General features: G+C 48.3%; 2 protein-coding genes across 7 annotated transcripts in view; both read right to left on the reverse strand.

The window, feature by feature from the left end:
- Positions 1-7,454, reverse strand: part of LOC118234856 (septin-5-like) — a 23,079-nt gene extending 15,625 nt beyond the window's left edge. The window contains exons 1-3 of one of the 3 annotated variants that reach the window (XM_035431671.1): positions 7,150-7,454; positions 3,976-4,052; positions 1,171-1,485 (exon numbers count right to left, since the gene is read on the reverse strand). In XM_035431671.1, coding sequence (XP_035287562.1) covers positions 1,171-1,485; positions 3,976-4,052; positions 7,150-7,201 — 444 coding nt within the window. In that variant the 5' untranslated portion in view covers positions 7,202-7,454. The remainder of the gene's footprint in view (positions 1-1,170; positions 1,486-3,975; positions 4,053-7,149) is intronic. The other 2 variants (XM_035431670.1, XM_035431672.1) reach the window with 2 other exon arrangements.
- A 3,422-nt stretch (positions 7,455-10,876) lies between these two features.
- Positions 10,877-23,618, reverse strand: part of LOC118235999 (LIM domain kinase 1-like) — a 31,220-nt gene continuing 18,478 nt past the window's right edge. For 3 of the 4 annotated variants that reach the window (XM_035433960.1, XM_035433961.1, XM_035433962.1), the window contains 13 exons: positions 21,232-21,341; positions 20,041-20,238; positions 19,652-19,757; positions 19,329-19,519; positions 18,927-19,116; positions 18,006-18,092; positions 17,738-17,869; positions 17,299-17,358; positions 16,661-16,726; positions 16,298-16,466; positions 16,121-16,176; positions 15,049-15,206; positions 14,544-14,706 (listed from right to left, as the gene is read on the reverse strand). In XM_035433960.1, the coding sequence (XP_035289851.1) occupies positions 14,544-14,706; positions 15,049-15,206; positions 16,121-16,176; positions 16,298-16,466; positions 16,661-16,726; positions 17,299-17,358; positions 17,738-17,869; positions 18,006-18,092; positions 18,927-19,116; positions 19,329-19,519; positions 19,652-19,757; positions 20,041-20,238; positions 21,232-21,341 (1,686 nt within the window). Of the gene's footprint in view, positions 14,707-15,048; positions 15,207-16,120; positions 16,177-16,297; positions 16,467-16,660; positions 16,727-17,298; positions 17,359-17,737; positions 17,870-18,005; positions 18,093-18,926; positions 19,117-19,328; positions 19,520-19,651; positions 19,758-20,040; positions 20,239-21,231; positions 21,342-23,618 lie in introns of all 4 variants that reach the window. The other variant, XM_035433959.1, reaches the window with a different exon arrangement.

Consider the following 23,618-nt stretch of genomic DNA (forward strand, 5'->3'; position numbering starts at 1 on the left):
AAACATATCTTGAAATGTAATTTTCAATGTGTCAGAAAATAATCCCTGATATATTTTACTTGTTATAATGCTTATTTTATTTAACATAGAATAATAATATAAAGTTAATATTAAGGCGACAGTTTGACAGACATGTGTGGCTGGTTTTTTCTGCCCCATCTTAATGAGCTCTTAATAATGTTTGAAGACACACAGTGATGGAGATGAGCTTTTAATGACGTTGTTCTCAGCGAGCCAAAATAAGGAGTCTCTTTAATTCACGTTTGATTAGAGGCAAAACTCTGACTTCAAACAGAATCGGTAACTCTGTGCATAAACAACACACCCGTGCGTGCACACACACATACACACACACACACACACGCACACACGCACACATACACACGCACACATACACACACACACACACAGTCACACACACACACACACACACACACACACGGTCACACACACTCTCACACACACACACAGACATTTTTCCCCGGGACTTCTGCAGCCGCAGATGAAGCTCCCTCAGCCTCAGACGCTGCTGTTAGCGTGTCATTAGGAGCCGTAATGTCAGGCCTGGGGCTAAATTTAGGCCCAGATCATTACAGGACCCTTTCCACCCAGAGCCTGCTGGTTTAATTATCTCACTGCCAGTGCTGGGATGGAACTGGAGAACATTTCCAGTTAGAGGTCTGAGTCAGGCGACGGACAGGACCTGTCACGCGATGTCCGGTGCTGATCAGTGCTGTGTGTCTCTGAGTAGTTTACACACACAGACCGCCGGGTGTGGAGAGGTGTAGATACTGAGAACGGACTGATCTGAAGCTCTAAACCAGCCCTACTCAATCCCCCAGCCCTGCAAAGCCACTCAACGCCGGTCCCCTCCCATCCGTTTCAGGTTTTTTCTATCGCTCGCTGATGTACCAGTGCCTCATGCTGGGCACTCTTACTGACCGAGTAGCCTGTCAGTTCCCTTCAATTCAAATTAACCCACTTTGACTCAAATCAATTCACTGATTCAAATCAGTTCACTAGATTCACATCAATGCATTCTGATTCAAGTCAATTCACAGATTCGAATCAATTCCCCTCATTTCAAATCAGTTCACTTCGATTCAAACCAAATCACTCTTTTGATTCACCTCGACTCGGTTCAGTTCCTCTCTCCCTTTCGGGGCGTACCTCTGCGGAGTCGTAGGGGTCGAAGCGGCCCCAGGGGCTCTTGGGCCGGGAGGAGGGGCTGAGCGGGGAGTCCAGGGAGCTCATCTGGAAGCGGCGGAGGGGCTCGGGTTCGAGGGGGGGCACGCTGAAGGTCCGGCCCACCACCGAGGGGCGCAGGAAGGCCGGGGTGCCGGGGGTGGGGGGGCGCACGGGGCTCGCCGGCTGGTGCTCCCTCAGAGAGTCCCGGCTGGCGAAGGGGTTGGCCATGTTTGGTGCGGGGTCCCGCAGGGCATTGTGGTCCAGCTCAGAGTCCTCCGAGTCCTCCAGAGAGGAAAACTAGTGGGGAGGAGGGGCCAGGCAGTAGAGGGAGGGGCCAGGGAGTAGGGGGAGGGGCCAGATGGAAGGGAAAGAGCCAGGAAGGATGAACATAAAGGCGAGAGGTCAGTGAGAGGAGGGGGGGATTAGATAGCAGGGGAGAGGAGTCAGACATTGGGAAGGATTTAGAGAATAACAGAGGAGTCAGATATTGGGAGAGGGGTTACAGAGTGGGGGGTACAAGGGGGGAGGAAGGTGATGAGAGATAAAAAGAGCAAAAAGAAAAAAGGAGAAAAGTTACATTTTCAAAAAACCTTTAAAGGAAAGATGCATAAGCAGCATTTCAAAGTCTGACAGCAGTTTACATAAAACAAGCTGAGCTTCCTAAAGCACACTCCCCTGACACAGTGAGTGACCTCTAGTGGCCAGGAGGTTACACTGCGACGGGAAGCAATCATAATCACCAATCAGTGATTTTTTAAATGCTGCTAACAATTGCACATTTTTTCCCACCTGTAGGCCTGGCTTGGCTCTGAAAACCCTGGACACAGCTAGTTCTACGCTGGCCTGAACGGACGATCTGTCACAGGCTGCTGCAGAGACTGCTGCACAGGCTACTGCACAGGCTGACTGAGCGGTCTAACTGCAGAGGTTCCCACCGCCTGCACTTCAGCACAGCTCTCTCTGAGAGACCTCTGGACCCTGAGCACACAATGCCCCTCTTTCATTTCGGCCCGGGTATCTGGGGCCCAGTCGAATGTTCGTGGCAAGAGGATTAGGGAATTATCTGTGGCATTAGGAGGCCTGAGCAGACAGAGTTCTCCAAACAGAAATGGCCCTTTTAGTAAAGGAGCTTTTTTTATATCAAAAATATCACTGCACCACACAAAAAGGCCTCATCCACACACCAGGACACAACCCTCCCCCTGTGACATGTACAGCAAAACAAACATTCCCTTTGCACCTTCGCAATCCTGGAACAACAACAGGCCTGGAGGAAAGGAGGACAGGGAAAGGCAGACAGATTTCAGGAGAGAGAGAGAGAGAGAGAGAGAATGAGAGGACGACAGACAGAGAGAGAGGGAGAGAGAGAGAAAGAGAGAGAGAGAGAGAATGAGAGGATGACAGACAGAGGGAGAGAGAGAGAGAGAGAATGAGAGGACGACAGACAGAGAGAGAGAGAGAGACAGAGAATGAGAGGATGATAGACAGAGAAAGAGAGGAGCTCTGGGTTGACAGGGTCAACACCATCACATAAGAGCTGGCTGACCCACCTCTTCCCTGACCCTAAATGCTGTGGCTCTCCAGTCACACATGCCACACAGACTAATTACATGTTACTGTATGTGTCTCTCTCTCTCACACACACACACACACATGCATACTCACACAGTGCATACACATTCACACACAAACACACACACGCGCACACACACACACACACACACACACACACACACACACACACACACACACACCTAACACTGATCAATCACCCCTTCCCCCTGCAGTACAGAGGCAAGTCTGTACAGTGTCTCTGGGAGAGAGAGAGAATCCCTATGCACATCCAGGCCAACACTCTCCTGCAGCTGTGGGGGGGCACCTCTGCACCCCTCTGGGGGTAACCCTACACCTCCCCGTATCGACCGTGCCCCAGTCCTCCCGAAACCCATGTTTAATTATTTACTGCGGGGGGCGCAGCAGTGTCCTCTGGCCCTGGCGCTACTCGGGCTGGCCCACGGAGGTCACATTCAGGTCAGGGGCGGACCTTCACTGGGGTGCTGCATGGGTGGGTCAGGGGAAGGTTAGAGTTATGGTTTTGGGAGGGTTAGGGCTATGGTTAGGGGAAGGTTATAGTTAGGTTAGGGGAGGGTTAGAGTTAGGGTTATGTTGAGGGGGGGGTTAGGGTTAGGGTTAGTGTCAGGGTTTGGAGCAGAGGTGAAAGGTACCAGAGAAGTGGGAGGGGCTTAAACTCTACCTGTGAGGCCGAGGCATTACTGTCACCTCCGATTACCCACAACCCCCTGCAACAGGCTTAAAGGTCTGAGCTAATGCCCTGATCCTCCCAGAGGGATGCCACACAAGCTGTGGCGCTCGATTATCTCCCAGGAAACACGTTCTGAGTTTACAGTAGAAGATTTACAGCGTTTACACCTTTGTTTGAGATTTAGACGTCTCAGACAACCTGACACACAGATACTCACAATACCGTCGCAGGAAAAGATAATGCCCTGGAGGCTCTGGTTTCCTAAAGGCCTGGCTATTCCCTATCCACCATATCACCCTACACACAGTCAGCGGCCATTTTGGATCCTCCACAGACATTCAGCTGGACGACGTCTCCTGAGTGAAATCAGCGGCTTAAACCTAAATCCTCAAACTGAGATCGGCGCCCACAGCCTCAGCTGAAGAACGCAGACTCAACCGCATTTCCACGCAGAGAGCATGCCAGCGACCGAGAGACCGCAGCCGTAGTGAAAACCAACGGCGTGAAAGTCCAGCGCCCCTTACCTCTTCGTCTGGAGCACAGGAGCCGGGAACCGCAGGGGAGGAATTCCGGAACGTTCCGGGGAAAACCGTCGGATTGCCATGAAAAGCAAGACAGACAAACAAAAATAAAGTCGTCATCATCCGAACGTAAGGTGACGGCGGAAACTGAAACCTTCGCCAGCCTGCTAATTAAAAGCCTTCGTTCCTGTGGAAAAAAAAAACAGAGAGAGCCAGCTGTGTTCCACATCTGGCCCATCCCCAGAGGAGAAATGCCATTTTCTCCAGCGTTATAGCTGAGGCTTTAGCGCTGATATGCAGCCTGTGGTTCTGTTACCCCTGGGCTTGGGCACGACTCCCTAATGTCCCTCACCATACGCATCATCCATCTCAGCCTCGTGGGTCACTGGGGATAGGCGTGCAGGCCACAGTAACACCAATAACAAGGTCTGGCTAATGCAGCGTATGGGACAATGGCCAGGCTGCCTCGCTCAGATCTACTTCTGGACTGATGGGAGTCCATTTCTAATCCTGAATAATTCAGTAATTCATCCCTAAACCAGATGCTCCCGCTGCACTTGGTTTCTCCTACAGAAACGTGTCACGGAAGAATTTTTAGAAAGAAAGAAAACGACTGAGATAATCCTCGTTTTTTTCAGACTGCTTGTTTCTGTGCGTCTGCCTGTCCCTGGAGGAGATATCACAGAACTACCCATCAGAAGTCTGAGCTTGTCCCTCACACAATGTCTTCACTCCACAACAGAGAGCCATTACATGCAAATTCAGCAAATCGATTGCCTGTCACCATAGCTGCTCTATGCAAAAAAGAATGCTCTCATTCTTTCTCTCGGTCCCTCTCCTCCTGCCTATGTCTCTCTCTCTGGACATTAATAAATCAAAATGATGACTAATCTTTGTTTTGTTTTGTTTAAACTTCATAAAAATAATAATACATGATAAAATAGGGCACCAAAATGTCAAACCCAAAATGTCAAAACCGAAACCCAAAAAAACCCTGCCCAGTTACTGTCTTTCTTGCCTATGTTATTGAATAGTTTTATTAATGAATAATGATACATGATTAACAGTTACACTTAATTAACGACTAATAGATTTAATGTGTTAAATGAGCTAAATAAAAGTACTGGTACATGACACAATGTGTGTTCTGTATGAGAAAAGTAACATATTGGATTCAGAAATATATCATACCTGTAAATGATGTATATGGCCCATATCTGTATTTATTTTATTGCAACTAATTTGTATTATAGTACATTTCATCTATAAAATTTGAACTGTAATACCAAACAGATGAACAACTTATGATGTCTCTGAAGTCAGCCAACTGCTTCTTTTTCACATTGCAACACACACGTTGCCACAGTAACTGAGCACCTGATCCAGCCAATCATAAGAGGGGATCACAAAAGCATGAGGCAGGGGGATGCCCTAAAGCTGGGGTCCCCAGCCCTGCTCTTGTAGAGCCCCAGGGTCTGCCAGGGTCCCCAGCCCTGGTCCTGGAGACCCCCTGGGTCTGTTGGAGTCCCCAACCCTGGTCCTGGAGGGCCACAGGGTCTGCTGGGGTCCCCAGCCCTGGTCCTGGAGAGGCACAGGGTCTGCTGGGGTCCCCAACCCTGGTCCTGGAGAGCCCCAGGGTCTGCTGGAGGCCAACCACCCTGTTTTGGGCCCTGAAACTCTCCCTCCCAGGCAGAAAATGTGATATATATATATATATATATATATCACATTTTCCCTCTGTAACCGAGAGCATAAAAGAGCGTCTCTTGACACAGACCAGACATGATCTTGCAGCGCCTGAACGCCCTGACTCTACGTGCCCTGCCAGACAAGCGCGTTAGCAGAGTCGGCCCCTCAGGCACGGATCCGGCAGCGCGTAAATTCCAGCCTGTCTTTTTAGCGGTCGCGGTTACGCGCGGAGTCGGATTAGTAGACTCTGGGCCAGACGACGGCGGGACCAGCTGCCGAGGGGTGAGCGAGAAAGCCCCGAGCGCGTACTTCACAGAGCCGAGTTTAACAGCAGTCCACGGGACATTGTGTTCCTGGGTTCCGGAAGACCACGGATGCAAAAAGATGCAAACGCGGTGACAGCCATTAGTTCTATTTCAGTGAACACTGAATATTGTCACCATGAAAACTCATCACACATAAAAAAACTAACCACACATCAGTATTGCCGACAGGAAACGAATTTAGACAGAAACGTTGTTTGGACCACAAGAGTCAAAACAAATCTCCAAAGGGTATTTATGAAAAACAGAAGTAGGTCACTGGCAGTAGCCTAACATTGCACGTCCCGTCCAACTCGTGGAGACATGAGAACGGAGGATACACTCCGCGGGCTTATCAGTAACCTTAATTCCTCTCTTTAAAAGCTGGCAGTATACCAAGCGAGTCCTCGCGGAGGTGCGTGCGCACAGTAAGTGCCAGGTCAGTCGCGTGCCTGGGAGGAAGCATCAGGGGAGGAGAGAGGGCAGACAGTCTTAAGTTTGACTCAGGTGAAGGCACGCTTTCTCACCAAAGCTCCACTGCGATCAACCATCTCGAAATATGGTCACCGCAAAGCAAGCTGCTGATTTAGCAAGTCTGCCCAGTACCCAGACCCAGACAGGTAGGTAGTTCAACTAATTTCAAATAAAATACTTTTTATTACGCCCATATAATGCAGCCTTATTTTACCGAGCTCCAAAATTCTGCCATGCGCATCTAATTTAAGAGCAGTCCCATTGTGAGCTTATTTGTTCGCACTACGCAAAGCCGGTTGCCATCCAAGAAATTGGTGACATTGGACCTCTGAGCGCAATTTTAAAGTCCAAGATTCAGGAATGTACGCTACTAATTAGAAAAAAATCTAATTAGCACGGTAATATTTAAATACTGCGGTTGTTATTATAGGTGCATTATTGGCAAACATTATTCCAGGACACGAGCGCATCCGATTAAAGATCCGTAGTAATACGGTACTGGTCAATCCGCGTGCAGTACATTCAAATAAGTCAGTTCATTTAACTTAAGGAGTGCATTACACATGCGCACAGGAAACAACTACAGCTGTCATTTAGGCTTGGTTCATGTGACTGACGTAGGTTATACCCTACCTAAACAACGACATCAAGGAGTAAACAACCTGTTTAAATATCCAGTTTAATCCTCCAGAATAGCTTGGTTTCTACTCACCGTAATGAAACGCAGAGTTCCTGAACATGTTATTGGCCGACGAGTTCTCCATTCCGCACGCTCCCTGGTGTTTTGGACAGAATCCCGTTCTTCGCTTTCAGCGTTTATTTTTGTTTGTTGCTTGCCGTAATTCCCCCGTGTTTGCAAGAAAGCCCGTCGTGCCAGTTGGAGATTAGCTACCAGGAAGCTTGCAAAGGGCTCGAGCTCCCTGATTCACTGTGCTACGGCAGCCTACTGCAGCCTGCACGAGACTGCACTTCTCTCCGTTGCTCAGTGGCGACTCAGTGAAGACGCAGTTCTGACGGGCACTGTAGCGGTATCCTCCCCCTCACGCGACGTCATACGTGCTCCAGTCCGCCAGACCAGTAAAATAAAAACAAAAGCACGTGGGCGCTCCGTCGCTCTGTCCTCTCGTGACTGACATTACCTGTTAAAAATTCGTTACACCAGATAAATTAAATATAGTACGTGGTTTATGTACCCTGACATTGATAAACAAGTAATTTTATTATAAACTATTATTTTAATATTTTCGTCACAGTGGCCTAATGTACAGACAGTGACATTTACTTAGCCTTCTTGTTTCACTGAAGACAGACGTTAATTAATGTAAAAACAATACGACCCCACAACATTACAATGAGGAAAATGTTTGTGAAGGTTCAATCTACTGAAAAATGAATGGGTCAACACAAGCGTTAGCGTCAGGGCGAACCCCTCCACCCAATGTCTTACCGAGTTTCATCTGCTGAAGTTGTGGGTGCGCTGTGGGGACCACATTACAGACACGAGCAGGCCAGCAGGGACGTGCCTTTTATCTGGGAGCAGTTAACCACGATAACTGCTAGTTACAGCTCCCAGCACAGAGAAGGGGGCACACCACACACACACACACACACACATGCACACACGTCCCATAAACACACACACACACACCCACACACATGCACATACACGCACGCACACACACATGCACAAGCCACACACATACACACACACACACGGAACCCTGTGTTCTAGAACCCACAGAATTCCGCAAAGCAGTCTCTTGTGATGTTGTCAGTGTCCTGTTACTGTACAGGACAGTCACGCACACTGAGCGGGGCGTGTCCAATCTGGCAACCCGGCTTGTGTAATTGACCCTAAATTAAATCCTTTCATGTATGTTTTTTTTTTCTCCTCCTGAGGGTGGAGGACTGCATTGTAGCTGGGGTGGTTTCTGATGGCTTTCTCAGCTGCTGAAGCTGACGAGCTCTCCTATCTGTCTCATGTTAGACAGACATCAAAAGATAAAACACCACCATCATTTGGACCAAACCTTTTTTTTAGCATCGGTTTGGTTGTGGTTTTTTTCTTTCTTTTTTAAACTGGAAGACATTTATCCTCCCACCCTGGAGCCCACTTCTAGGAAGTCTAAACACTAACCCATTTACACTGACAAAGAGAGAATGTGTGCTTCTATTTATGAGTGTCTGAGTGCGAGAGAGAGAGAGAGAGATGGAGTGTGTGTGTGAGAAAGAGAGAGCAAGTGTGTGTGTGAGCGTGTGTGAGAGAGAGAGAGAGTGTGTGTGTGTGTGTGTGTGTGTGAGAGAGAGATGGAGTGTGTGTGTGAGAAAGAGAGAGCAAGTGTGTGTGAGAGTGTGTGTGAGAGAGAGAGTGTGTGTGTGTGTGTGTGTGTGTGAGAGAGAGATGGAGTGTGTGTGTGAGAAAGAGAGAGCAAGTGTGTGTGAGAGTGTGTGAGAGAGAGAGAGTAAGATCCACACTTTGCTGTTGCCCAGGGACAAAGGGACTCTGCTGGTGGGAACAGCAGTGTCTCATTGCTCACCAGCACCCCCTGTTGGCCAGACAGGTGTCTTCCTCTGACTCACGTCTGTGCAAAGTTGTGGGCTGTGGTGTGAAAAGAAACGATGACTAGTCATTGCATGTTTCGGAAGAAAGAGTGTGCTTGTCTGCACTGTCCTGAACGGGGAGGGGGTGAGAACCTTATAATATCCCAGAATCCCCCCCCCTTGTTCTGCTGGGACAGACAGAGAGGCCCCCAATAACACAGAGGTGCTGACAAAAATACCAAAATATGCTGACGCGGGGAATTCTGAACAGCATGTGTCAGACTGGTGTCTCAGGGGTACAGGCGAGCTTGAACCCGCATCCCCCCCTGGCTATGCCACACCCGGGATGGGGGCTGCTCTGGGGGAGAAGAGGGAGATTGAGTTAAGGGGAGGGGGCAGGGTGAGGTAAGGGGGGGGGAGGATGAGGTAAGGTGGGGGGGTGCTGCTCTGGGGGAGTAGAGGGAGATTGAGGTAAGGGGAGGGGGCAGGGTGAGGGAAGGTGGGGGGGGTGCTGCTTTGGGGGAGTAGAGAGAGGTTGAGGGAAGGAGGGGGGTGGGGGAGTTGGGGGGGACAAGAATTTAAGACTTAAATTTAAGAATTAAAGACTGCAAAGGAGAGACTCTGAAGTTAAGCTGAAGCACAGATTGTACTTGTATAAAATTGACCAAAATTTAACCAGTACAATCGCCCCTGCTTTTCAACAGGACCGGCCGAACACTCCAGCTACTAATTAACTGCGGACAGGGTCCCAGACTGACTGTCTTTACACATCCTCTCTGATCCCAGGCCCTGCTGACCAAAACTCCAACGCCATTTCCACATGCTATTAGCAACCGTGTGCCTACGGGTGTCCTCAAAAAAAACAAAAAAAAAAAAACGGAAATGACTGAACTATCGTTTCCCACGCAGTAATAGCCTAGTATTTAGTTTTATTTTCGTTCTGATAACAGTGCCGGCTGTAGCAGTGAAACCCTGCTATTTTTAGATGTCCTCCACAGTTATTACCTAAACCACAGGTGCAGTGCAGGAGCCACATTGCGTGTTACCGGTAATTAATGTGTAATTAACTACAGAAAACATTCCACTAAGTCCCACTAAAGTTCTAATGCCGGAAAAAATAATCCCAGCTAAATTCCACAGACCGAAACTGGTACGCCACAGACACCGTGTTAAAGTTTATACAGTAAAAGCATACTAAAAAGACATCCAACATCAGAAAGATTGTTTAAAAACTAAGAGAACAAAAACATTCTACTGCAAGGCATACTGGGATTTTTGATACTACTGGGAATAAATATACACAGCAGTGATTTTCCTGTGCTGAGCCTGATTGGAGTCTTCTCGATACTCCACGACATTAACCAATTAATTCAGCAAAAAAAATAATATGTTTGAGAGCAGTGCATGTGTGTGTGTGTGTGTGTGTGTGTGAGAAAGAGAGAGAGAGTGTTTTAAATGAGAGTATATAGCCATAAACCAAACCTGCAAGCAAGTATAAATTAAGGACGGCTCACTGCTCACACAAACCCGCCATTCTAATTTAGTTCCCCCAGATGAGCGACATTTTTTAAGCTTGGGCAGACAGTCCCAAAATACCCCGCCTTTGTGGGAGTCAACATTTAAATTAAAATATTAATTAAAAGAAACAAATGTAAAATAATATATAATTTTCTGATCCCTTTCAGATCTACTCTCCTTTTATTTGTGTGCGATGAGTGTTTGCCAGTAACTTGCATTTCTGTACAGTTTTCACATTGTGGGTCGTGATTGTGTTTCAAAAGCTTGCATGTGTGTAGATTGCACTCATTACATTTCCCATGAAATGTAAAATAGAAATAACAGAATATAGACAAAATGAAATTCATGCAGTTATAAGCAAAATAAGGCAAAAAAGACTGTTTTCTTGAAGGAGTGGCAATTTTATTCCAGCTACAGTTAAATAGTCGCCACCAGTGACTCACGTTGTCGTTCCCGAACTAAAGTGCAGAGGTTTTTTTTTCTTCTTCACAGTTTGTGTAAAAAATAAAATAGAGATAAAAGCGGGGGATATGAAAAAAATATATAAACATGACATTGAGCGTCCGAGAGTATCGTGAAAGAAGAACATCAGCAGAACATCAGCAATGATGTAAGATCTGTACAGGTTTACACTTACAAGACAAAAATTCGCTCAAAAACAGAGACGCAGCGAGTTGTTGGCAAGGCCAGCGTTCAGCAAAAAGGCACGGCAAAGTTCAGAGGTAAAAGGATCGTTTCGCAAATAATCACCATGGCAACATCTCCACAGACGCACAGAGACAGTCAACGTTGACGGACCGAAAGAAGACACAGCACATCCCACTGCAGAAGCTTCTGAATTTCTGTGGCTACTTCACCAAAACGTGCATAAGACCGACTGACTCGGGGTTTCGTAGGGGAGTCAGCTTGGTTATTTGAGTTTGTAAGCAGGATGACTCAAGATCACTAGCCTACTACTGCTAGCCTAGCCGCTAATGAAACGGATAATCGCAGGACAGATAACCGGGAGAGAAGTACAGATGAAGCGGTGCGCGCTGTCTTTTTTTCTTCCTGATGAAGACGTTTGGATTCACAGACCGGAAGTGAGCCGAGCACGAAGGAGCCGAAGTGTGGGCAAATTAACTCCCGCTTCCGGGAGATCGTAGCGCTTAGCGACGACAGACCCATCCCGGCTAAACACCGAATTTTACACTCAAAGACAGAGCCGAACTTTGGCAAGCCACTTCCACAAGACCCCACACTTTTAAAAGCGTCCCCCACGTGCGGCAAGATTTCCTCATTTTGGGCATTTTAAGAAGCCGTTCGTTTAAAGCTCTCCCAGTGAATTTGCTGATTGGGTGCACACATTCGTACAGGTTGAACCCGTTGGTCTTTTGGGAGATTTTTTTTCCTACTGACGCCGCACAGGGTGTGAAATCTTACTTCTCTTGGATACGGTACACAAGGGGGAAATAAGCCTGCATAGTCCTCACAGACGCTTTCACTCTTACAGTTAAAATGGCCTCATGGCTTCTGGAAAATATAGTGCAATCTTTAAAATCCACCGAGGGCCACAGCAGTTGCAGTTCATCAGAGGGTTTCTATGACGTTTTGTTTTTAAACCTCGATTCCGCAGCAAAGTGTAGAAAAAGCTTAAAATGTGAAGCCAATATACAAAATATAGGTGTAAAATTTTAAATACATACGCTGGTAATGTCACTGCCACGTACTGAACTGCATGTAAAGACTTCAGAGGCTACAGCATATGGAACATTTCAAACACAAGCGTACACTGACTGGTGCACCTATAGGATGTGTGACATTTTGACCAATACATGCATCGCCTCCTCTTCTCCAACAGATTATGCATAGCAGTTTCTCTATCACATCACACCACTGCACCGGTATAATCTTTAAATGAACATCATGGTGGGGAAAACGTGCCCATGGCTGACAGACAGCCAGAGAAAGAAAGAGAGAGAGGGAGAACATGACTGAAGGAAATGAGAGAACACAAGAGCATGTGTGAAAGAGAGGGACACACAGACAGAGGTACAGAAAAATGGGAGGAGAGGGAGAGTGATAGAGAGACCAACACAGATGGAGAGAAAGGTATGTACATAGACACTTACAGCTGCCTTTACCAGCAATGACAGGGAAGATTTCCTAACCCCACAGAATGCCAGCACTGTTAACAGTCTACCGATATCACTTAAAAACATAATTTTTCTGTGAGACAATTATCCTTCTTCTCCTTATCATTTATACAAAATAAATTAACAGGAATATATACCAATATCTGAGGCTGATCGACAAGATGAGACATCCCGTTCTATGGGCGTGGCCTAATCTGATTGGTTGGCCGATTGTGTTTCGTGAAACAGTAACTAAGCAACAATTTAAAAAGTCCAAGACCACATAATGTGATCTCAACCAACGTGACCACAGACAAATGTATGATGGTAGAAATGGACCGGTGGTACACACTAAAAGGACTTCCTTCTCCATGGCAACAGGCGACCTGCTGACCTTTGACCCCTGGGTAACAGGAAGAGACCTCTGATCCCACCAAACAGCCATTATGCACTTTCAAGTACAGTCCCAAACACTGTTGTTTTTAAAATCCCGATTTTTCAACATGTATCTTAGTAGAACACGGCCAAACAGTATATAAAACAAGTATGTACACCCTATATAACATATTACAGCACATTTACAGTACACAACAGCATCAGCGAGCTATGTACAGTACAACGATGGAAGATTTCAGCCAGGTGAAAAAATAATAAACGTACACGACTGAACTACCATGAGCTGTAGGGAGAGTTTGCTGAGAGAAAAAGGTACAGGCCGGGCCAACACACACACACACACACTCTCTCTCTCACACACACACACACACACACACAGCATGACACAACAGAGACAGAACACAAAGCAGGAGTCACACACACACAGACCTACTGGATCTGACAAGTGGTTCGTCTCCGACACCCATTAAAATGACTCCCGTTTCCCGGTGAGTCTCAAAAGGACGCACACACACACACCATGGAACATTCCGGATCATTCCGGGAAAATCCAGGCTGCTTCCGGCACACAGATACAGGTGTGCTTCTGATGGAGCCACACAGTTTACATGAGACACTTTAGTTTCTTATGGGCATGTGAGATCCAGTAGCCCTGTATCTATGGGCTGCCTACACGCACTTTGACCTTGTGGAAACAGGCATTTCTGATTGGTTACTGAGCGACGGTGACGATGACCTCACCGCTGGGAGTCCTAACGCTCGAAATGGGTCTTTGGGAGCTCTCGACATTTTAGAAAAGTTTCAAACTCATTTAAATAAATATATATTATTTTTTTCTCATTTTCAGGATTAAAACTGCATTCAGACAGAGTCTGATGCCCCTGTAGCCCCTGCTCTGTGAGTCCCCAAAACAGCCAGAGGGGTGGAGGGGGGGAACAACAACAAAACAATCCATGTTTTCACAGCAACACTTCAAGTGTTTTTTTTTATGTTTTTCTTGTGTTTTTTTCAGGACTGCACTGAGCTACGGTGAGAGAAATGGACAGAAGAGACGGACAGCGTTCCGTGTTCCGCGTTCTCTGTTCCGCGTTCCGTGTTCCGCCTCTCTGGTTTGAGGCTGGCTGGTGCTAAAGCGGTGATGTTTTACGCGGGGCGGGAGGGAGGGGTGAGCGTGCTAAGAGCAGGAGACGCCAGCGATTCGCGGGCTGAAGCTGATCTGCGGATGGTTCTGAAGCTGAAGCTGAGAGATGCGGTGGTGGATCTGGCAAGAATTCCGCAGGAAGAAAAAAAAAAAGCTGTTTTTTAATTTTTTTTCTCTCTCACAGGAACGGTCCCCTGTTCTGGAAACACCCTCTTTACGAGCCCCCCTACAGAGATGGTGGTCACCGTTAAAGAAAAGACACTCCCCTACCCTCGCCACCTCATCGCCATGGCGACCCAACCATGTGACAGCTGCCTCGTGGGTGTGAAAGCGGGTTGATGAAGCCCCGCCCCCCTCTGCCCCACAGGGTCCAGTCTGCTCCGGTTCGATCCGGCCCTACTCGGGCTGCTCGGGGTGGGGGTGCAGTCTGTTCTCCGAGCGGACGTGGTTCTGCCAGAAGGCCTGGTCGACCTGGTCCAGCTCGGAGGCCAGGGGCAACCGGATGTCCAGGTGCATCTTCAGGTTCTCCAGCCACTCCTCCAGCTGAGAGAAGGGAGGGCTGGAGAGAGAGAGAGAAATATTTTTATTTACTATGAGACTCCGTTCCTAAAATACATGGTTGGGGGTTGGGGGTTCAGGTTTGGGGGTTGTAAATTGGTGGTTTCAAGTTTAGAGGTTCAGGTTTGAGGTTCAGGGTTGGTGGTTTGGCGGTTCAGGGATTGGGAATTTGGAGTTTGTGGCTTAGGGTTTGCTGATTTGGTGATTCAGGGTTCAGGGATTGGTGGTTCAGGGTTCGGGGATTGGGGGTTTAGAGTTTGGGGACTGGGGGCTGGGTGGTTCGGGGGTTCAGGGTTTACAGGTTGGGGGTTCAGGGGTTCGGGGTTCAGGGGTGCCTCCTCACCGTTTGTCTGGGTCCAGGTCACAGCAGCGGGCGGCGATGGGGAAGAAAGAGGGGGGGCAGTCTGGGGGGCAGAAGTGTTCCAGGAACCCCCCCACGTTCAGCCCAAAGTCCATGGTCCGGGGCAAGTAGTCCGGGTCAGCGTTCACCCTCCCGATAATCTGGGGGGGGGGGGGGGGTGAGGTGGGGGACACACACACACTGTCAGACAGGGCACACACCAGCTCAGCACCGCCAGCCAAACTGACTCTGATCAGACTCTACGCCTCATTACACTTTCGTCCAAACGGATGCATGTGCACTGACACGATTTCACCTCGAGCGCCGTGCTCAAGTCACGACAAATAACGTTTTTTTCCTCAGTCAACCCAGGAAATGAAATCTGTCTTGGCGTTTGCTCTCATTGCTGCTGTAGAGCATACGCTCCACGCCAGGAGAGTATCATGGCTAAGGAACTGGGCTTTTGGGCATAGCTGTCAAGCAGAAATACTGAACCTGAATTGCTTCCGTAAGTATACAGCTGTATTAAATATGAATATAACACACGCAAGTCTTCTTATATGTAACACAATAAAAGTAAAGTACAGGATTGTACATTTCAGGGTGACAATAACACTGTCACTTCGGGATTTGAACTTGCAACCTCCCGGCTTTCCCTGGCCACTGTATTACATTATGACCCATTCAGTGTCATATGCTGCATGGAACCATAAATTAAAAAGGAAATATAGCAGGAGAATAGAGCCTAAAATTAAGGTTATCCCGAGTGTGAATAATCCTACATTGTTATCCTGTGTTAAAATGCTATATGTCATCCTGTTACAATGTTATCCTGTGTGCTGCATAAGCATACATTGTTATCTTGTGTTAGCCTGTGTTAAAATGTTATCGTATGTTATCCTATGTTATCCTGTTGTAATGTTATCCTGTGTTGTCCTGTTGTAATGTTATCCTGTGTTATCCTGTTGTAATGCTATCCTATGTTATCCTGTTGTAATGTTATCCTGTGTTATCCTGTTGTAATGTTATCCTGTGTGTTGAATAACCCCACACACTGTCCGCGCACGGTTCTCACCTCACACAGCATGATGCCGAAGGAGAAGATGTCCACCCGCTCGTCGTAGCTCTTCCCTGCAGGAGACACGCCCAGCGACGCGGGTTAGAGCAGCCAATCACGGTTAGCTATTAGCCAACCAAACTAAGTAAGCAAACCCTCCCAAATAAAAACGAAGCCTCGGCCCCGCCCCCTCACCGTGGATCATTTCGGGGGCCATCCAGTAGGGGTTCCCCACCACGGTGTACCTCTTCCTGCGGTCCGGCTTCTTCAGGCCCGGGATCTTCCCCGGGGAGAGACCGTCCTGGGACCGGTCTTCCACCATGAGGCGCGACAACCCGAAATCTGCCACCACCACACTGTTATTCTGCGGGGGGGGGGAGACAGAGAGGGGGGGAGAGGGAAGACAGAGGGAGAGAGAGAGGGGGGGAAGGGTTAGAACCCAACACTTTTATCTTTGTAGAATAAACGTCTCACTCTCTTTACAGACACACAGACAGAAGGGATTCAAACCCAACACCATCCAAATAGTATCAGTATGAGTATGTGCTTGTCACTCACCTCTCTCACTAGACAGTTGTGTGAGTTCAGATCCCTGTGGATGATGTTCATGGAATGAAGATAGGTCTGAAAAATGAAGAGAGGGAGAGAGAAATAGGTGGTGAAGAGGAGGAGAGCAAGACAGAAAGAGATACAAAATAAAGAAAATAATTTGTTTATCAGAGCAAACCATTTTGCGGTATGTTAATTTGTTTATTTAATGTTAATATAATCTTGTTTGAGTGATTTTTTGATACTTAAAAAAAAGTTAATTATAAAAAGGTAATTATTTTTACAGCTGGAAGTCAGCTCAGGACAAAATCCCTTTCCCCAGGGGTCCAACAGCCCTGTGTCACACCTGGGAACTGAACCAGCAACCCCCCAGAGCTACAGTCCCAGTACGCACACTTCCGTCACCCCACTGATGTACACGCTGGCATTTCCTGTACAGCACACGGAGTACTCAGTGTGTGAACTCACAAAGGACCTCAGAAAAATCCCGGGGGAAATTTCTCACAAAACTGCCTTTACTGTGGAACATTTTTCTGAGCCAATAACATTGAGCTGTATTTTTTTTGTTTGTTGCTATGTCAATGTCGTGACCACAAGGGGGCAGCATAGTTGTAGGACTCAGCTGCAGAGAGCACGGACGCGCTCACCATCCCGGCAGCGATGTCCTTGGCGAAGCTGACTCGCTGTTTCCACGGATACTTGCTGTCCTGTGGGGAGGAGATAAAGAAACTTTATCAGTTTGCATGTCAAAGAGGAAGGCGGCCTGGGCATTTTTGGAGCGTGACTATTACTGAGGAAATTACACATGAGAAAACAGAAAGATAAGGAATGTGCACTTCAGTGTGTCAAAGGGGTTACACACAGTGTGCTTCATGGATACTAATATCACCCTTTCCTTTTGGACTTGTTTGGAGTGCATGCAGGTCCCCACAAAGATAGAAATACAAGAGAAGACACACGCCACACACACAAACATGCACATGTACAGGAAACACACACACAGACAGGCGCACACACGCGTTTGGTGTGCATAGAGGTCCATGTCCCAACAAAGGCAGAAATGCAAGAGAAGACACACACACACACCATTTTCTTGATGATTTCTCGGAGTGTTCCTCCTTTGATGTACTCTGCGATGAAGTTGAGCCTCTTGTCCTTGTACAGGACGCCAATGAATTTTAGGACGTTGGGATGGTCCAGACAGCGCATCACTTTCACCTGGGGGGGGGGGGGCAGGTATGTATACACTATAAAGGCTGCCAAATTTAGGCATTTAGCAAACGTTCACAGCCAGACACACACACACACGCACACACACACGTACACACACACACACACACACACACACACACACCTCCTTGAGGAAGGTCCGCTGGGTCTCGTCGTCAAACCGCAACAGCTCCTTCATTACCATCACCTCCCCTGTTTCTCGGTGCGTCACCTAGCAACACACAGGAGTGACGTCATCAGCACACGTCCACAAGGCATACACCACAAGCATGTGAGATACGGGGCAGACACACATGAAACTCAGAACAGACAGACGACACGTACCAGAGGCATACGCACAATGCGAGCTCTATCGACTAAATTCTAGGGCTGTCAACACTGGCCAAACATTATGTTTGAATATTACTTCAAAAACATAAATTCAAATAAATACATATTCAAAATATATATTACAATATTAAATGTTGAATTGCACATCAGAATTTGACCAACATGTCAGGCCTACAGGTTATTTGTCAAAAACACCAAATGGCCCACTTGCAAAGAGCTCCTTTTTATCCACTTAATTCACTAAAGAAGTGTACAAATGGCACCAGTGATGAAGTGAAAGAGTCGTGTCTGTCAGACAACATAGCAATGACCTGACTTAGCGACTTCCTCTACCAACTAAGGAGACTAAAATGGCAGGTTTATTTTGGGTTTAACACGACCCAGGTTGAGAGGAATACAGTGGTAATATGCAGTGCATTGTGTTCCTTTCACATTTGAACAGAAATTTTCACACTCAAATGCCTTTTCCTCTTTTTTTTTTTAATAATCCAAATAGCATTTGAAAATGGAACCATCGTATGACAGCACTACTAAACTGGCCGGATTTCATAAGAAAAACACAGAAGCTTATATAATTTACAGTCAACAGCCACACAACTTATGGAACTGAACAGTCAAGCAAATACTCGATAAGTGTTCACGGGCAGTGGTGGTGTTTATAGCGGCTTCCAGAATCCCTACGCTGGGTCCACCAGGCCGCTAGGGGGCGCCGTACCTTGATGGCCTGCCCAAAGCAGCCCCTCCCCAGGACCTCGCCATGGATGAGGTCGGACGGCCGGAAGATGCGGTGCGTACTGTCGCTGGAGACCACGCGCAGGGACTCGGAGCGCCCGATGTCCTTCTTCTGAGAGAGAGGAGAGGCCGCACTGCTGGAGCACGGAGACTTGTCTATACTGCAGCTTCGCCTGCAGGGGGAGACAGAGAGTCATCTATACTGCAGCTTCGCCTGCAGGGGGCGACAGAGAGTCATCTATATTGCAGCTTCGCCTGCAGGGGGAGACAGAGAGTCATCTACACTGCAGCTTCGCCTGCAGGGGGCGACAGAGATAACAGTCGTGTGTGTGTGTGAGAGAGGGTGTGTGTGTGTGTGTGTGTGTGTGAGTGTGTGTGTCCTTACGTGATGGCTCTGGAGCGGAGGTTGCAGATGTCCAGGCTCGTGGGGACTGTGAGGGGGGGTCTGACTGGGCTGGGCGTTTCCGCGGGCAACGCAGGCCCATCCACCTGCCCCTCCCCACGGCCCCGGTCATGGGGGTCGTGCTCTATGGTCAGCTGCAGGAGACGCCCCGTCTCCTGGATCAGCAGGTCAATCTGAGAGAGAGAGAGAGCGAGAGAGAGAGAGAGTACATAGTTATGGTTCAGTGTGCATATGACTGGGTGGTGACTGTGGCTGATGGGGTAAGGGATTGGGGGTGGGCAGATGGGGTGGGGGGGGGAAGTTACCTCATCCAGTGGGACATTTCGGATGGGGGTGCCGTTGATCTCCAGTATCCGATCCCCAACGTGTACTGAGCTCTTCACATCCGGGCTTATACAGTCTGAGTCCAACCTGGAGAGGAGATACAGAGAGCTGTCACACACACACACACAAAGTCACAAACACACACTATACACACTCACACACACACACACACACACACACACAGACACACACACACAGACACACAGACACACCCACACACACGCACTCACACACACACACTCACTCGGACACTCTGATGGAGGGGCTGGAGTCGGGTTCACACACACTCACACACACACACACTCCGACGGTGGGGCTGGAGTCGGGTTCACACACACTCACACACTCACACACACACACACACACTCACTCGGACACTCTGACGGTGGGGCTGGAGTCAGGCTCGCAGCTCCCCGGGCTGCAGCTCTGGTCGATGGAGACGGAGAGTCCCCGCTTCCCGTCCACAGAGGCTGGGATGGACACCAGCGTCACCGTGTGCGGAATCCTGGAGCACGACGAGTCCGGCAGGGTCACCGGGGTGACGATGTTCTGGTAGTAACAGTGCCCACTGCAGGGGAGGAGGAGTTATAGCACAAAACCCACACATACATTCTAAGTATTGTGACCTCCACTACAGAAAAACGTCAACAGGTTATGCTGTTTCTTTAGCTATAACTTTAGCTTCTGTACATGACAGTTGACACTAGCCCGCTGAAAACCCACCATTTCGTGGAATCTAGAAACACATCGCCCCAGTTTCATTGCTACTGTTTATGGGTAATATGGGTTTCAGCATTCGTTTGCCTGTACAATAGTGTCCAAAGTGGTAAATAGTGAAGTGATGGTCAGGGAAAAGTGTTACCGGTCCATGTGCAAAAATTCCCTGGATGTAGTTTTATAAAGCTTGACTTTACTCCAAGTGCTTTATTTGTTGCTGCGGCTGCAGCATGTTAGGCTAATCTCACTTTTAGTACTTTAACCTTAGCGCAGATGCAGACACTATAACTTTTCCATCTTTATTCATCCAGATTAGTCACTGATTCCAGACTGCAGTCACTGCCATTGTTTACAACCTGACCGGACGTTTTAGGCCGATATCACAAGTATTTATGCTTCCACATTCACAAACGCAGTGTCATAACGGCATATACACATTGTGACCTCACCAGCATCGTGACCTTCCTAAGTATGGCACTGTGACCTCACAAGGCCCCACTGAGCGAGGTCACAATGGCATTGTGTGGAGACACTTTACAGATTCTCCATGGAAACCTCATTTCCTGTACTGGCATTAGGCTGATCCTAGGTCAGTATATGCCCGACTGTTTTTGTGGATCAACACCAAAGAGCTCATGCAGAGACTGGGGGGAAATTCCACTTCAATTAAATCAATTAAATTAATTAGCTTAAAAATAGCCACATATTTTCAAACTATTTCCTGAACTGGCTGAATTGAAATGGAATTGACCCCCAGGCCTGATGACCAGGAGATCGATTTCCCCCCCCCCCTCCCTGACTCCACCCCCCCCCCCCCCCCCCGACTCCACCCTCACACACTCACCAGTACAGCTTGGTGCGCTCCACCAGGGCGTAGGTGTCCCCATCCCCGATGAACGACCCACAGCCCAAACATGCAAAACACTCCGGGTGGTACTTCTGTTCCCCAGCAACCTGAGATGGGAAGGGGGGGGGGGGGGGAAGAGAGGGAAAGATGATTAAAGAGTGAGTGGGACGGAAAGAGAGTGGGATGTTGATGACAGAGGGCCAATGAAGCAACAAAAACAACCTCCTGCCATGAAGGAATCCCATCCTCCTCTTCTCAAATTCCCCTGAGTCAGCAAGATAGTGGGTATGCGTACGTGTGTGTGTGTGTGTGCGTGTGTGCGTATGTGCGCGTGTGTGTGTGTGTGCGCGTATGTGTGTGGGTGCGCGCGCGTGTGTGTGTGTCACAGCACTATAGAGAGAATGAAAAGAATACATGAGGAAAGTGTAATTTCGCACAAGATTATGCTTCACACAACCTATACACACACACACACACACACACACGCACACAGGGTGTGTAACACGCTGTTTTAGAAGCTCAGCTCAGGCAGATACTAAAAGATAAGTCCAACTCAGATACACAAGCTGCTGTCTGGGGCGCTTCTATGACAAACAGGTATAAAAGCATACAAACATCCAGCATTGCTCACAAGAGGGTGACTTCACTGTCTGATTCATTTAGGACCATTTCATCAGCCTGAAACAGTGGGTCAGACAGTGAGTTAAGCGCTACTTCAGACAACAAACAAATCACTCACTCACTCAACAGTGTGAGCTCCACACCCAACAAATCAAACACTCAACATCTACTGTGCATTTATTATATAATAAAACATAATAAAAATACAAACTCATGTATCTATCTACTTCTATGTCACATTATGTCAGATTTTCTGCAGAATTTTTCATGAAGGTTTCTTGTAAAGATAATGGTACCAGAAGATGAATAAGAAACTGAATTGCGAGTGTTTTTCCATTTTGTTTTTGTGTGCGCTTTTATTTTTAGCCTTGTGGAGTTTCCTTTAAGAATTTGTGACTTGTGTAAGAGGGGTGAGGTAAGGGTTGGGGGGGGGTTGGGGGGGGTGACACACTTGCATTCTGTCTGCCACTTGTCACTCCACCCAGAGTCTTTGCAGCCACATGTCCACTGAGTGACAGCCGTTTCCACCCACAGTGGAGAGAGGCTTTCACTTCAAAGGTAGAGGAAGAGGAGGGCTAAAGACGAAGAAGCGAGGGGCTAGAGACCCGCGCGACGCACAGCGTAGAGCGAGGACCCCACACCGCCGTCTCCCCTGGTTACCAACACCTGTTCATTTTACGGCTCATTTACTTCTCTAATTGATTTGATTGGAACTGAGTGGAGGAGCCCCCCTCAGTGGCTCTGGCAGATTCAGGGCCTTTCACTGGTGGTCTACAGAGTTCTGCAGCGGGACCACATGATGTTCTACAGAGTTCTGCAGCGGGACCACATGATGTTCTACAGAGTTCTGCAGCGGGACCACATGATGTTCTACAGAGTTCTGCAGCGGAACCACACGATGTTCTACAGAGTTCTTCAGTGGAACCACATGATGTTCTACAGAGTTCTGCAGCGGAACCACACGATGTTCTACAGAGTTCTGCAGTGGAACCACACGATGTTCTACAGAGTTCTGCAGTGGAATCACATGATGTTCTACAGAGTTCTGCAGCCGAACCACATGATGTTCTACAGATCCACAGATTGTGTACACTCATCAGATACTCCACTCTTGTGATACTCCTCCTGTCCTCTCTGTGCTGCACTGAACGCAGTCAGTGTTGAGCGTGTCTGGCATAGTTAATGCGTGAGCGGTAGCGTCGGGTCCTGCTGATCCTGAGTCGCACTGATGACTCACACGGCAGTCAGGAGTCCGGCGCTAACCGCGCGCGAAAGACGCAGTCACCGTTAGCGCAGCGGCTAGCCTGGGCTCTGAGCAGCTAGCCTGGGCTCTGAGCGGCTAGCCAGGGCTCTGAGCGGCTAGCCTGGGCTCTGAGCGGCTAGCCTGGGGCTCTGAGCGGCTAGCCTGGGCTCTGAGCGGCTAGCCTGGGCTCTGAGCACCTAGCCTGGGCTCTGAGCGGCTAGCCTGGGGCTCTGAGTGGCTAGCCTGGGTCAGCCTGAGACAGTGAAAAAGAGAGAACTGGAGATGCAGCTTTTGCCAATACGGGGAGGTATTTGAGCTCTCAGACTGACCCAGTAACTCCTACCCTCTACAGGCAGAACTGACCCAAACCCATTACATGCAGTTCTGGTTCAGTCAGACCCCAGCATGCAACCCAGTCGGACCTGCCTGGACAACACCCAACACAATCACTAAAACGCGTGCTGGCGCTGCTTGTCATTACAAAGGGCTCCTGTGTGACGGAGAACGAGGTCAGACAATG

Source organism: Anguilla anguilla, chromosome 9 (genome assembly GCF_013347855.1).
Source record: "Anguilla anguilla isolate fAngAng1 chromosome 9, fAngAng1.pri, whole genome shotgun sequence".
Lineage (NCBI taxonomy): Eukaryota > Metazoa > Chordata > Actinopteri > Anguilliformes > Anguillidae > Anguilla > Anguilla anguilla.